Genomic DNA, 14,730 nt, shown 5'->3' on the forward strand with positions numbered 1-14,730 from the left:
TACCAGCTCCCTTCAGAAGATATTAAAAAACATTACATATTTCTCTTCTAGTTATCCAGTTTGGCTTCGTCACACTCTTTGTTGCCTCCTTCCCCCTGGCACCGCTCTTTGCTCTCCTGAACAACATCATAGAAGTCCGGCTTGATGCAAAAAAGTTTGTTACTGAACTGAGGAGGCCAGACACAGTAAGAGCAAAAGATATAGGTAAGCAATGAAAAAACATTACAGTGAAAAATTCAATAAGAAAGAAGTAAAATGATAGTAAATCATTTAATAAGTTATGTTTTTCACTTACAGGAATTTGGTATAACATTTTGAGTGGTATTGGAAAGCTTTCAGTTATCATTAATGTAAGTATTTGGTTACACCAGTTTCTAACAATGATCTTGGGAGCTTATATTGTCCCTCCGACATAATTTAAAAGTCAAGTCTAACTTTCTCAATTGCTATAAAATACAACAAAATCTAAATTATCCAGTTCATTCTTGTGGAAGTGTAAAGCACAATTTCACTAGAAACAATTCTCTGTCCTCATATCATGTAGGACTGGAAGACTAATTCATGCAAGAACAACCAATAAAAGCAACATAAGCAGGCAACACTCCAGATAACTATTAAAGATCTACTTCTTATTCACATCCATGCCTTTTACTGTTATTCTGCTGGGATATCTGTTCATGAATGAAAAGTATGTAAATACATCGTCCTGGATTCCAGGAGCAGAAAGTCCTTTGACTAGATAGCATAAGCGTTTGTTCTGATATATACAGTTATGGCTATAACCCTAAATATAATTTCTCTCACAGAGTGAGTATTTCTGTAAAGGTAGGTTTTTAAAAATATTTTTATTATTATTATTTGGGCTACATGCTCCCCAAGCTACAAAATCTTAATGGAAAATTATATTCTTTCATAGAACAAGAATAATTACATGAACACGAGTGTCTGGTATACGGATATATTATGTTTATTGTTCTCCATGTATTCCTTAAGTAAAATTTTCCTGTGTATGCTTTAAGATAAAAAAGGCTTGTGTCCTAGGAGTTTAATGATAAAACTATCTAGTGGGTTTTTGAACCACAGATCATAAGCTCGTAGAATCATTTAGGTTGGAAAAAGCTTTTAAGGTCAAGGGCAACTGTAAAATACCAAAGATACCAAGGAACTTTAGAAAGGGAACTGATTGTCACTACTGAAGGGGAACCTTGTGCAGAGGTGTTACGCAATGTACCTAGTACAATAGCTTCCAGCACAACAGCATGCTGTGGCAGTATGTAAGCTATCATTACAACTGGGAGAACTACAATGCCTCCAAAGAAGCAGTGTTGTTTCACTTGGGTGGAGCATTGCTCATTTATGGCTTAGCAGTTTGCAGGATTTAAGGTAGGAAATCCGTGTAGCCCTGCACATACCCATAATTTTGCTGTCAGGCACAGATTTCAGGTTTCCAGCACTGACCTGTGCTGGAAGAGCAAAACTCTGTAGCCTCTTGGTTTTATTTGAATACACTTTGAAGATTTATGTCCTGGATCATTTTGTGTGTCAGACATTTTTATTTCCTGGGGATTCCTGGTGATTCAACTAAATATCAGTTAGCTACTTTTTCTTGACAGAAGTTTATATATGTGCATACCCGATTTTAAAAAAGAAAACCACTGAATGCCCAGTTCTGCGTCTCCATCTGGATAATAGTGATGCAGAACTATTTAGCAAAATGAAGTTTTAAATGAATCTAATGAATTCTTATTGATACAATCTAGATAATTCTGTCTGATTCACTTCACAATTATACCAGTTTTATACTAGTGTTAGACCCACTGATATCAGATGTGTAAACCCAGATGCAGAGGGGAAAATGGAGGATGGTTACCTTACATTCAACTGGTTTATCTCAGATAACACCATGTAACTACACCGAATTATACTCCAAATTATACCAGCTAGCTATTATGTGTTCTTGTGTTTGTTTTTGTTTTTTTTTTTTTTTAAACTAGTTATAAATTTCTTAATGGCTCCAGGGGTGGAAAGAGTTAGAGAAATATACAGTACATTAACTGCTTTTGCTACTCTATGCTCAAAGAAATACTGCTCTTTCCTAACTACAACCTTCCCCTGGGGAGACAGAGCAGGTTACTGTGCATTTACATAAGTATACTTTCTGTACCAGGTCTGGCCATTTAACTCTCAATTCATCAAATGTACTTGAACAAGAAAATTGTCACCTGAATTAACTTAATCTGAAACACGTTAGACATAGATTCATGATGATGTTGTTTGGTTGGTTTTTGGTTTTTTTTTTTACTTCTCAGGCTTTTGTAATTGCTGTCACATCTGATTTCATTCCACGCCTTATGTATCGATATGCATACAGTCAAAATGGAACCATGCATGGCTTCATCAATCACACGCTGTCATACTTCAATGTCAGTCATCTCAAGGATGGAACACAGCCAGAAAACTCCCCGTTTGCACAGGATGTTTTATTCTGCAGGTAAATGACTTCTAATGACAGTTTGTATAGTCAAAGTAATGTCTTTGGGTCTTTTGTCAGACAATTTTTTTTTTCCAAGTGGGAACTGATAATATTTGTGCCTTTAAAAAGGTGGCTGTAAGAGTACAGCTCTTAGAGTAGTCTCATTATGTTAGAAGGTTCTTTTCCAGTGCATTAAAAGGCAAAATAAACAATTTAGGTAGACTTACTCAAATAAAACCCCTTTTCTTTATTGAAATACATAACTTTCATTAAAAACAATGATTTTTTTAAAAAATGGACACCCACTATTTAAGAACCAGGCTTTCTTTTTCTTTAAGTTCAGTGTTTGCTTGACGAGATCTGAGTTTACAATATATTCTGCCCATCTTTAAAACTCGCACCATTCTCCATCTACACATCCTATATTTTAGATTAATCTTTTCAGACTGGGGAAACGAGGCTCAGCTTCTTGTAAAATACATCCAAGATATCTAGTCCACTGGTCCCATAGTGCAACTGCCTATGGAGTAGTTCCAGTGCATGAGAAATCACTAACACAGTTCCAGGGCTCTCAAAGTAACCTTGATTTTTTTTATAAAGATATACAGAACTTCAAAGAGCTGTTTTAAAGCAATACAACCCAAGGCTGTTCAAAACTGAGCTCCTCAGGTCAGTGTTTTCCCCACCTTCCTTTTGGACTTCTTTGAAATCACACTGTGCTTAGCTTCTGCGATGGCAAGAATTCATCACAAATCTTGCTCTTCCATTTTCTTTGGAAGCAAACCTTCATTTATATGCATTTTACTACACACAGGTCTGTAAGAGGCCTTCCTTGGTTTGATGCATAATATATTTGCATATGTTTGCTGTCTTTTTCTGATGTGTGGCAAGGTTTTTGAATCTAGAGCTCCTGAAAGTTGCCAGCTAAAGCTGTCCTAGTTCTAAAACTAGTTTCACCTCTGTCTTTCCCAGCCTCCTTTTTCAAACACAGGTTTTGGCTCTCATGCTTTCGTACTGTGGTTTTATTCTGAAAAAATGTTGGCTAAGATGTCAAAGGGAGGATTCTTAAAATCTATCACCGTATTCTCTCAGCATTAGTGTCAAATCAAGGGCACAAGATCAGATACCAAGCAGAGCAGAAAGATGAGACAAATCTTACAGGTGACATTCACATACCATCTATCATCAGATGGGCCTTTTCTGGTTTATTGCATTCTCAGATACAGCCAGAAAATACTGCTAGTATTGTAGATACAGTAAATATTGAGTAGTGTTTTCTAGTTAGAGCTTCAGAATTCTTTCTTCTTTCCTCCCATTCACTTGAAATCATTGTTCTTGATACATATGTATTCGAAACAGGTAAATTTCTCCAGTGATCCCTACATTTCTGCATATCTGACATTCACTTTCTCAAAGAAATTGTATTTATAGAGTAGACAGAGATAGCTAAGGCAGATGGAGATTTGTTTAGGGTTACTGTTAAGTTATGACCATCAGTTTCTTCTATAAATTTGCAAGAGCAATTCTCAGCATGACATAGAAGGCTTGTAACTAAAGGTAATCCTAGTGGATGCACATTTTTGTCCTACCAATATCCTTGTCTTCCTGTTAAAGTTGGGAAGAGAAAATATTTCAAATAAATGAAATGTTTTGATTTTTTAAAAATGAAAATCCTCAAAATTCAGGTAATTTTAAATATTAGCTTATTTTACCCTTCTAAAAAATAAATTAATTTAGAAACAGGCAGCCACTTAAAAGTAAAGAGAGAAAATAACATCGTGATTATGCTTGTAACAGGTGCTGTAAATTGCCCTTCAGGACAGTTCACTTCTTTTCACTGACTCTTTAAGGGATCATAGTCTAGCAAGGTTCCTGAAGTAGCCAAAAACCTCCCCTTGCTTCTAAATGACGACACAGTTCTACACGTAAGCTATATACCTATCTCCCATGAAATCAGTGGGGATTTTGCGTTCTGATTTTATCAGGGAATAAGATGTTTTGCTCAAATATCTTGAGAAGGGGTAGACAGACGCTCTTCAATGAGGCCTACAAATCAACACCCATCTTAGAGAATATATTAAATATCATAATGTGATTATTTACAAGAGAGAAGTCTTAAAGTTGGCATTGTTCAATGTAGTTTGTGCATGTTTATCTCCTGCTCCTGTGCAAGCCAACTTCAGTCATACTTAGGATCACGCTGACTTTAAGCAGGGTATTTATCTCACCCAACTACAACCCACAACAGTGATGCATCCCAGTTCCTTCACTGGAAGCACAGTGAATGCAGAGAGAAGAAGCCTGGTCCCTCACTCGGGCACTGCCTGTGGGATGCCCTTGGGGACCCACCCACCCTCTTATCCTGACTATAACTGAGGGCAGATGAGTGCACAGATAAGACTGCTAACTTTAAGCAGGTAAAGAGAGAACATATTACTCAGCACAGCCAAGTCCCTGTGTCAGGAACTTTGTTAAAGGGACCTGCTGCCTCTTGGGAAGAGGTCAGGTGGGAGCTGAGGCTGCTTAAAGCTCTCCAGAGCTTAAAGCCACATGCTGTGCTCTACCTGCTGCTCTGCTTGTGGCAGACAGGGTAAAGCACCTTAAACATGGGGCTTGTCCTCTTTCTTTGCTCAAAATATCGTTCCCTGTAAACTCTGCTATATTCACTATTTCAGTGTGTTACCAGGAGTTATTTCTTAGTATAAAGTTCTATGTAAGAGCATGCAGCATCTCTGTACTTTCTGACAGACTTGTAAATCTATGAAATTCTTTTATGCTCTCAGTTCCAAACACTTTTTAATTTGTATCCCCAAATTAGCCTGTTTTCCTTCAACAAGCATGTCGATCCATATGGATCTCCTACTTCACTGTGACTTTGCTGCCTTCACTTTGCTACTATTTACCTGGTCTCAGGCACTGGCCTCTATCAATAGTGTATGACTGCCAGTGTATTTGGAAATGTGTACATTAACAACAGTGATTAAACGCACTCTTCTGATTAGCATGGATTCAACAGAGCCAAAATGCAGGGAGAAATGAATAATCCACACTAGGTATAAAAGTGGTCCCTGCCTGATAACACCAAGCCTATGCCACCAAGAAAAAAAAGAAAAAAACCAAGCAAAAAAGAAAAAAAAAGTAATTGATTGAAAAGAAGCATATACTAAATGTTTGACCATGTACTAGTCCGAATGAGAAACAACCATGAGAGCATTTCTGTTCCGTTATCAGGAAACAATTAGGAAGAGATGCCAGCATCCACATTCACTGTTTCTCATTATCGTCTGCCTCATTTGAATCTTATCAGAATCTCAGCTTTGGACAAAACTATGGCTGTGATAAAATATGGGGTATCTAGCTTGTGTCCCAAGAGACAGGCAACAAACACTGTCCCTTAAGCTGGAAATAAAATCTGTTTTTCTGTTTCTGGCAAATATGTTGGGAACAAGCTGACCTCTCTTATTCTTAGATTTCTGTGACCTCTGGAGATAAATGTGGTTACAATAATCCTGCATTTTGCTCCTTACGGGCATTGCCAGAGATTAAGGTATCTTAAAAATAACCGTAACAAGCCAGAAACAACTCTCACACCAAACATCCAGAATACATTCTTTGAATATTTTGAGCAGCATTTTCTACAATGCTGTGAACTCTTTGACACTGCTTCCAAATAAACATTGCTGTAACGACATTCTGACGCATAGCATTAGTTGTAATGATTTTTTTTTTTCAGAGAAAAACAACATTTGTGTAGCTGAAGGCAGGTTAAATGCCAACCTTGCTAAGTTATGTGACTTTTTTTAAAATTGGTGTTGCCCTTTGAATCTTTATAGCATGGTATGATAATGGAGTACATGAAAGCATGCTGATGGCACTGCAAAGAAGAAAGCAGCAGATAGGGAGTCATTAAAAAGACTTTTCCCTTAGCACAACTCTGCTCCAATATTCAGCAAATTTATAAAGTGTCTTTGAATGAATTCATTAATGTCCTGGGATTCATCTCATCTGCTCCTGGTGATCAGTGGTAGATCATAATGATTTTCCCTGAATGATTCTCTAAATATTCCTGCACTGCTGAAACACTACTCCCTAGTAATTCAGGCATATTTTCCTCAATACCTTGTCAAAGACCAGCTGAAAAAGGAAATTAAACACATCAGTTTATTTAAACTGATTGGCAATTCCACCTAGATACACATTTTCATTTTTCTACCACTCTTTCTTTTCCGTCACAATATACTTTATATATACACAATATACTTTCGAGCTATATTAGCGTACGTCTCTTATCTCTGGCTTCAGTTTCATCTAAGTCTTTCATGGTCTTCTCCATCCATCCTCACTTCCCCAACATTTCTCTGCTTTCAGTGTGTATTTTTCTTTTTTCTCTCAAAACTTTTCTGTGCTCTATTCTTAACGTACATTGACTACTTCAAATTCTTGTCCTTTTTCAGTGGAATTAGGGTTCTTTGCTATTTTTGAAACACAATAGTCCTTGCAGCACCAGTCATTTCCTGCTCTTCGTGTACCTGCTCTATCAAATATATTAAGAATGAAGAACTGAAGAGGTGAGGGAAAAGATGGTCTTTTTGAAAAAGAAACTACCTGTAGAACATAGTGGTTAGAAAAGGCCCGGGTTATTGTGCTTTGAGGTCCCATGTGCTAATAGAATAATTAAAAAGGAAGGTGAGGAGGAGGCCCAGCTACCTTGTCTATAGCTCTAATAACATCTCCCTTCACCATAAATCATTTGGTAGTGTTCTGCTGAATGTAGATTCAGGCATCATAAGCAGCGTGATTTCCAGCTGAGCCAGGTGATATTTCCATGGGGTCTGATGTCCTGCAACACTTACATAGTTTGTGAAGCTCAGAGTACATTAAATGGAAAACCTACCACAGCTGGTGACCCTTCCAGGTGAACCTGGGCTCCATTTCAAGACTGAGGTTGATTTATAGCGCTATGAAAAATCCACAACAAACTCAGTGGTTTTCCTTGGCTTTGATGTTCAAGCAGATAAAATTCAAGGGAACTGGCTCTGGCCCTGGCTGCAGCCTCATACACAGATTTGAGCAACATGCAGGAGTCCACATTGTATGGAAAGGTACCAGAGGGGGAATCGCACAGTGCAGGCACAGCACAGGACCGAACAGGAATCCCATGTAAAACAGGACGGAGAGCTCGGCTGCGGTGCATGCACCACTGAACAAAATAATCCCGAGTCTAACACAGACCAGACAGTGCTTCCATAAATGGATACAGCCCCCAATTTAAAGTAGTTTTTTCCTCCTCTTCCTCCTCCCTCTCCCCATCGTGGGTTGTACCTTGTGTCCTTTGCTCCAGAAGGTGCAGCACAGAATTACATCCAGCATTTTGAACTGGATTTCTTGGGGGGGTGGGGGTGTGTGGGGCAGGTTGGATTTGTGGATTGTAAATGTACAATTTAACATGCAAACCCATGTAAGTAGAACCTGAAGGTAATTTTGGTAAACACACCTGCGAACTGAAGCTGACAGATATTATATATGAACCTTCTCCATTATCCCCCAATGGAGGCTTTTCCACAGTCTAATGAATCTTACTGTCAGGAAGGGTTTTGTGGTATTCAAAACAGATTTTCCCTTTCTTAATTTCATCCCATTACTCCTAGTCAAACACTGTGAACAGCACTAAATTATCCCTTTCAGTCCTAAGGGCACAATTTGTGCATGGTTATCATGTCCAACTGTGGCTGTTACTTACCAAAGTGGAGCAATACATGTGCTCTTCTTTAATCTTTTCTGGTGAGTCAGTCTCTTCAGCCCCTGGATTGTTTAGCTGATCTGCCTTCAATTTGTTGCTATATTTTTCCTTTTCTTTTTTTTTTTTTTTTTCCCCCCTCCCCCCTTTTTTCCCCTCTGAAATCCCCACAGCTGAATGACCGCATGCAGCATTCCAGGTGTGGCTTTACCGGAGCTGTTCAGAGAAGGGCTAATGCCTCCAGCACCATCGTGCATTTTGTTTATACATCCAGAAGTGATAATGTCCTACTGCCATATTTCAAACTTGTGCTAACTTGCTAGCCACTGTAAGCTCCAGGCTATTTTCATTGCATTTTCTTTCAAACTCTATCCTCTCAAGGATCCTTCAATTGTTTTAGTTTTAATTATTTTCCATTTCCCCAGATTATTCTTATTGTGTTTCCTGTCTGTGTTTCTTATTGCTTTCTGTGTTTCCTGCTATTTGCAAAACTTTCCCATTTAGGAGCATCTGTGACTTTTATTAGCCTGTTGTTTTCTTCCAAGTGATTGATGATAATACTAAAAGCATCAGCCTTTACACCAAACCACTAAGGCTCTGTTTTATCCTGTCTAAGGATAGACAGTTAATTTAGGAAGTGCCTTTCCCATGGCTCCCCCTGTCGTTAATGTAAAGAGAGGGACCACCAAACTGTGAGTTGGATTGTATGTGGGCTGAACTATTTCCTAAATTAATCAAGGTTTAGGTGCGATGCATGCAGGCTTGTCTCCTTTAGGCTGAAAATGCTTTGGACTGTGTCTTTGCTTTGATTTCAACACTTTATTCCCTGTACTCTGAGATCATTTTAACATTAACCAAAAAAAAGGGATGTTTGTAAATCCTGGAAAATCTGGAAATTTCCAACATTAGAACAATGTTCTGATTTTGGTTACAACCGTGAAAACCAGACTAAGCTTGCTAAATTTAGTGGAGATAGTCCAGCTCTAATTCTGGAGTTGTATTTCATGGTAAGGATTGAAGTAGGAACATCTGGAGGATTTGATTCTTTAGGTCTTGCTATTGGAAGATCATGTAAATCAAGGCAATAGGTGCAGAAGGAGATTGCTGGAACTGTGTGATAACTGAGCTGTCTCCATCGGCAGGTTCAAAGACTACAGAGAACCACCTTGGTCCCCAAATCAGTATGAGTTTTCTAAGCAGTACTGGGCAGTCTTATCCGCTCGCTTGGCTTTTGTTATTCTGTTTCAGGTAAGTCTGTTGAGTTGCTGCAATTTCAGTCATAGAGTTATCATAACAAATGGATGAAAAAGCATGTGCCAAAGAAGCCCATGTCCAATAGAGCTTTTCTGTTTGCAAATACCCAGCCTGATGTGCTCGCACCGAGCCTGCTGAGGTGTCAGGGGGCTGCGGCACAGGTTCTCCCTTCGGAGCACTGCGGCATGGCTCCTCAGGAGACCTTTCCTCCCCCTTCATGGAAGGGAAGCCCCACAGCTTGCATTAGGCCCTGGCACTAGCAGTGATCCCCAAAACACCCTGGGCTCTCAAATGGTTCAGTTAAGTGGATTTTATCAGCTTTTATACTCTCAGGGGCACCACTTGTAAAAAGCACATAAATGCTGCGTAGGCTTGTTAAATGCTGTTCTATACCCAAAGAAAGAAATAAACAGAAGTAATAAATCCTCCAAGGTCTTTTGCTACTTTATACAAATACATGGAATAAATTCTCCCCAGTGTGAAGATTTCATTGGCAAGGAATTTGCTACCACGGCTTAGCCTTCCGAATGGCAGAAGCCGCCTCCATGATCTGGGATCCCTCTAAAGTCAAACTGGTCCCATCCCTCATACTGAAATCTGCCTGTTTCTTCTCCTCACCTGCCGAATGTTTCTAAGTGTGACTGAGAGTCTTGCCTGGTTTATATTGCCCTCTTCTGCTTCTTTGCTCTGACTTTAGTAATTTTCCACCACTGGTGCAAAACATTTGAAACCAACGGGTCATGCTGGGCTTCAAATAGCCTGCCTGTTCTGCCAGAGTACATTCCTTGCTTAATTAGCTCCATTGTCTCGGATGAGGACGGAGGGTTCATGCTAGTAGCCTTGTCAGCAAATGTTGCCACACATTTTGAGGCGTTACACAACACAGCAGTTTTCAAAGCATTATCCTGTTAATATAAACCCCAAAGCATAATTTACCTATACACTTCACAAACAAGCAAAACTTTTTGCCCAGTCTGCTTCCTGCCTCTGTGTTATGAGCATCACCTGTAATGACCCTGACACCTGAGGTTCAGGAATGTGGCTTGCATGCTGCGGTAGTGTAAAAAAAATCCTGCTTGTCAACAGACAGAAGGATTTTAGGACAGAATGACCATGACAGTTGTCTGCTGTCTGCTCAGGCCACACTGGAAACACATGGATGTGATTGTATTGGAGGATGCTTTCACTGATGTTGCCCTTATAGTAGTTGATTCTGAACTCAGTCTCACTGAATTTGATGTTGAGAACTGAGCACCTTTGGACACCTGTAAAGAATAAGGTTGGTTTAGCTACTTAGACTGTGAATCATTTGATGAATCCAAGTCCTTTCCAATTTCAAAGTTTGCAAATGAAGCATGTGTTTAACTGAGCCTTTCCACCACAGGGGAGCTGTGCACAAGCGTGAGCTGTTTTTTCAGCTAAGGCCTTACTCAAATGCTTAATAACACACAACATCAGTGAAATATGTTTGATACCTGACTCACAGCTTCAGTAAAAGTTTGGGTTTGCTCTAGTGTGAGTGGTTTTGATTTTTCATATTTGCTTGACATCTGTTGCTGTGTTTGCAGAACTTGGTGATGTTCCTCAGTGTTCTGGTTGACTGGATGATTCCTGACATCCCCAAGGACATCAGTGAACAGATCAAAAAGGAGAAGAGCCTGCTTGTTGACTTCTTCCTGAAGGAAGAGCATGAAAAACTGAAGCTGATTGAAAACTTTATCACACGCGACAAGCAGGAACACAAAAGTGGAACCAAAGGCGAAAGGTTCCGGGCTGCCAGCTTCTGCCAGTTTAACCGAAGTCAGAAAGGCAGCTTTGCCTCCTTTAGCTCGCAGCACACAGAAGTGTGACTCCTTAGAGAAGGGTAACATACCATGCTTACCTCTGCTGCTTACCGTGTGATGTGATTCTGAACCTGGAGCAAGGAAGGGAGAGACAGTCAAGGGAGAGACAAGGAGCAAAAAGGAGGCTGATTCTGCTCTCTTAGAAACTCCCTATGCAAGGGTCTCCCTTACATTTTATATGTTATCTCGGCTGCAGCTTTTTCAGACTTTATCAGTGCAAGATAAGGGCTGTATTGTGGCTGTAGCTAGTCCTTGTGGTGTTGCATGTGAGTTGGGTAGGCATGCAGGCATTCTCCTTGCTCATGGAGTCCCTGCAGGACCACAACTGTCCCTCTCCCTGCAGACACCTCATGGGGCACAGGGAACAGAAGGGACACTCCTGCTCTAGTATCTATCTTTTGGCAGACCTGACCGACCATGGCAAACTGCACACAATGCACAGCCTCATGTCTTGTAGCTGCCAGTCGATGGTTTATAAACTTGCAGAGTCTTCAGGAGTCATTGTGCCTTCCTAATGTACACTGCCACTTGGTGCTGTCTCTGTAGAGCAGGCAGGGCTGTTGTTAAGGGCACAGAGCTGTGGAAACAGAAGGTATGAGAATCACTGAGCACTTTCACCTACAAATATATTGTTTTGCTTAGCAGGAGCTTGAACGTATGTGCTAATGAGCAGAGAGGCCACAGCATATGCATCAGAATGAAGTAAAGCTGTTAGAATCATAGTAATAGAATAGTTTAGGCTGGAAAAGACCTTTAAGATCATGGAGCCCAACTGTTAACCCAGCACTGCCAAGTCGGCCACTGACCCAACAAAGCTCGTTGTTAGTCATTGTCCTGAACGAAGAAAACCCTGCATGTTTATCCTCCTCTCACTTAGACTGGGAATTCAGCCAGTATCCAGAGGAATCATGCCACTAAATTAGCACCAGTGTGGAGCTGATGAGTAAGAACAGAATTGAGCCCTGTAAATCATGTGGCATTTTCATGTACATTGCACGTAAAGTAACAAAAGTCGCTGCTGTTGTGCATTTACTGTAAAGTAAAATATTATGCAGAACTGTGTTTCATTGGAAGATAAACGTATTCACTAACCAAGCTTTCATCTACAAGCATTTAATGAATAACTTTATTCTGTTATGAATGAAAATAAAACTTTCGTAAAAAAATCTGTTTCTTTTACTGTAAATTCTGTCTCTAACCTGGCTTAATATTCAGTCTTGATAAAAGATTTTCTTCTCATTATCTTCTCAACAATGCTTTCAAAACCATCAAAAACACAAACCAAAAGAAGTGCTGCAGTTGCAGGCATTGTATACAAGATGATTGCTTTTAAACATCATAACAGTATTTTATATATTTCTGAAGCCTAAGAATTTCATTGTTCTCAGATGGAAAAATGTTTTTCCATGAGAACTTTTGGTAATCTAATGAGAGATGTGAAAATAATAATTTTATTTTTTTTTAATTTAATGCCTAGACTAAAGAAAATGAAAATGAGAAAACTGTTTAAAGATGGGCTGCAATTGAAAATTTCATTTTGGAGATTAATTTTTAATATTTCATTTAGGGTTATTTATCCCTTCTACACAGTAGATAAAATTTTAAATGATACCATCAACTTGAATAAAATTGTAAATGTTTAACTTCGTTGAAAAAAGTCTGACCTCTCCAAATGTTTTCTTTTTTTTTTGCCTGTCAAAACTCATTTGCTGAATTTTAAATTAATTCAGAGAGAGTTCTTCCCCCTTCTGAAACTGTTGTTTGGGGGTTTTTTTAATTAATAACAGTTTGCTAGGGATATTGCCCAGATCTCAGTTTGGCTATATACACTCAAGCCTACAAATACAGCTTGTAAATAGACAGAAATGTAGTATTACAATGCTTCTCCCCTTTTTATATATACAATATCTAAACCAAGCTATTTAAAAAGCTCCTGGCAAAATGTACTGTTTATAAATTTTTGACTGCGTATATATTTGGTGTTTCTAGTTCATTGAGGTAGATAGGAAAATTATAGGAAAATAGTCTTATTAAATACAATTTAAACTTTTTATTAGTACAAATACCTCACAGTCACCTGTGGTTGTGTGACCTAAATCATTGTCAGATCTGAAAGTCTTGTTGTTGCATCTTGGGGAGGCTCAGATGATGAATTTGTATTACCAAAACATAGCTATTACAGTTCAGGTAGGTTCCTTCTGCAGTCACCAGAGAGAGAAAGGCACCGCCAGGTAGCTACTCATCCCATCTCCACACTGCTTTCTGAGATGCCCAGATGAGTCTCCTCAGAGGATGCCCCGAGCCGGAGCCCCAGTGTCTGCCTTTTAGCTTGAGCACTTGGGCTTTAGGTTCCAAAAGACCAGCACCTAACCTCCTGAGTCAGAGTGATTAATGTATTTCCATCACTGAAAGAATTAGCAACGGCTAGATTCCCGACTGATCATGCTTGGTTTATTTTGTTTAAATTTTGCTAGGTGCTTGAGTGAATATATTTTTTTAAGAATTTTGCTTCCTTGCTGGAAATCTGTGACAGGGCTGAGACATAAACCTTGGTTTCCCTCCTCTAAGATTAACATATAAATGAGGGCACCGTATCTCCTCCAAACGAAATTGTCTCATTTTACTTTCAAAAGACCGACAAACCCCTTTGGGGATTCCACTGCCTAACATAATAAGGCAGTCAATATGAATGACATCAATTCCCTCATTTAGACTGGATTCTGGTGGTGGATTTGGGGGTTTGAAACTCTCTATGTTTGTTGTTTACAACTCTAGTTGATTCAAATACAATACATTTTCTTCACTCCAAAATGCCTCTGATGGGGAGAAATACTGTGCTTCCAAAGAGTAGAAATATCAGTCTTGTCAGACCTTTAGATTATCATAACGCTTCCTTTCTTTTTCCAAGTATGTGGGAGTGCATGCAGAAATGGGTTTAGAAAGAGGTTTACAGGTTGCATGGCACCCTCTTTTCCAGTGGCTTGTTTGATGAAGGATATTCAGAGTTAAGGCTCTTCTTAAAATAGAACAATTTTTCTACACCCTCCCTTTAGCCAGGAAATATAATCCTGTATTTTTAAAAACTGTGAGTCACTCAAAAACAGTCAGAAAAATGTTGTCCCAAAGTTGAACGCATTAGGCTGTTGTTACACAGAATTTCCATAACAAGCAACTGAAATGCTTGCTGTGGTCCAAAAATGATAATGTGTTTCTAGATTTCCTAGCGAAAGGAACTAGAGAAGCTGGCAGACGTACACTGATGCTCTGAAAGTTCTCCTGAGGTTTATATATTTCACCCAAACAAGGCTGGGAAAGCGGCATAGATGCAATCACGGCTGACGTCCAGATGGGATCTACCATGATACCACAGACAGGACAGACAGCTTAATTATCTTTATCTGCGATATGGTTTCTATTTTTCT

At 39.3% G+C, this 14,730-nt stretch overlaps 1 protein-coding gene across 2 annotated transcripts in view; it reads left to right on the plus strand.

Moving 5' to 3' along the window:
- The window catches only part of ANO2 (anoctamin 2), a 191,750-nt gene extending 179,029 nt beyond the window's left edge, over nt 1-12,721 (plus strand). The window contains exons 21-25 of one of the 2 annotated variants that reach the window (XM_056342011.1): nt 52-204; nt 298-350; nt 2,310-2,491; nt 9,353-9,458; nt 11,033-12,721. In XM_056342011.1, the coding sequence (XP_056197986.1) occupies nt 52-204; nt 298-350; nt 2,310-2,491; nt 9,353-9,458; nt 11,033-11,314 (776 nt within the window). In that variant the 3' untranslated portion in view covers nt 11,315-12,721. The remainder of the gene's footprint in view (nt 1-51; nt 205-297; nt 351-2,309; nt 2,492-9,352; nt 9,459-11,032) is intronic. The other variant, XM_056342012.1, reaches the window with a different exon arrangement.
- Nucleotides 12,722-14,730: the final 2,009 nt, after the last annotated feature.

Source organism: Falco biarmicus, chromosome 5 (assembly GCF_023638135.1).
Source record: "Falco biarmicus isolate bFalBia1 chromosome 5, bFalBia1.pri, whole genome shotgun sequence".
Lineage (NCBI taxonomy): Eukaryota > Metazoa > Chordata > Aves > Falconiformes > Falconidae > Falco > Falco biarmicus.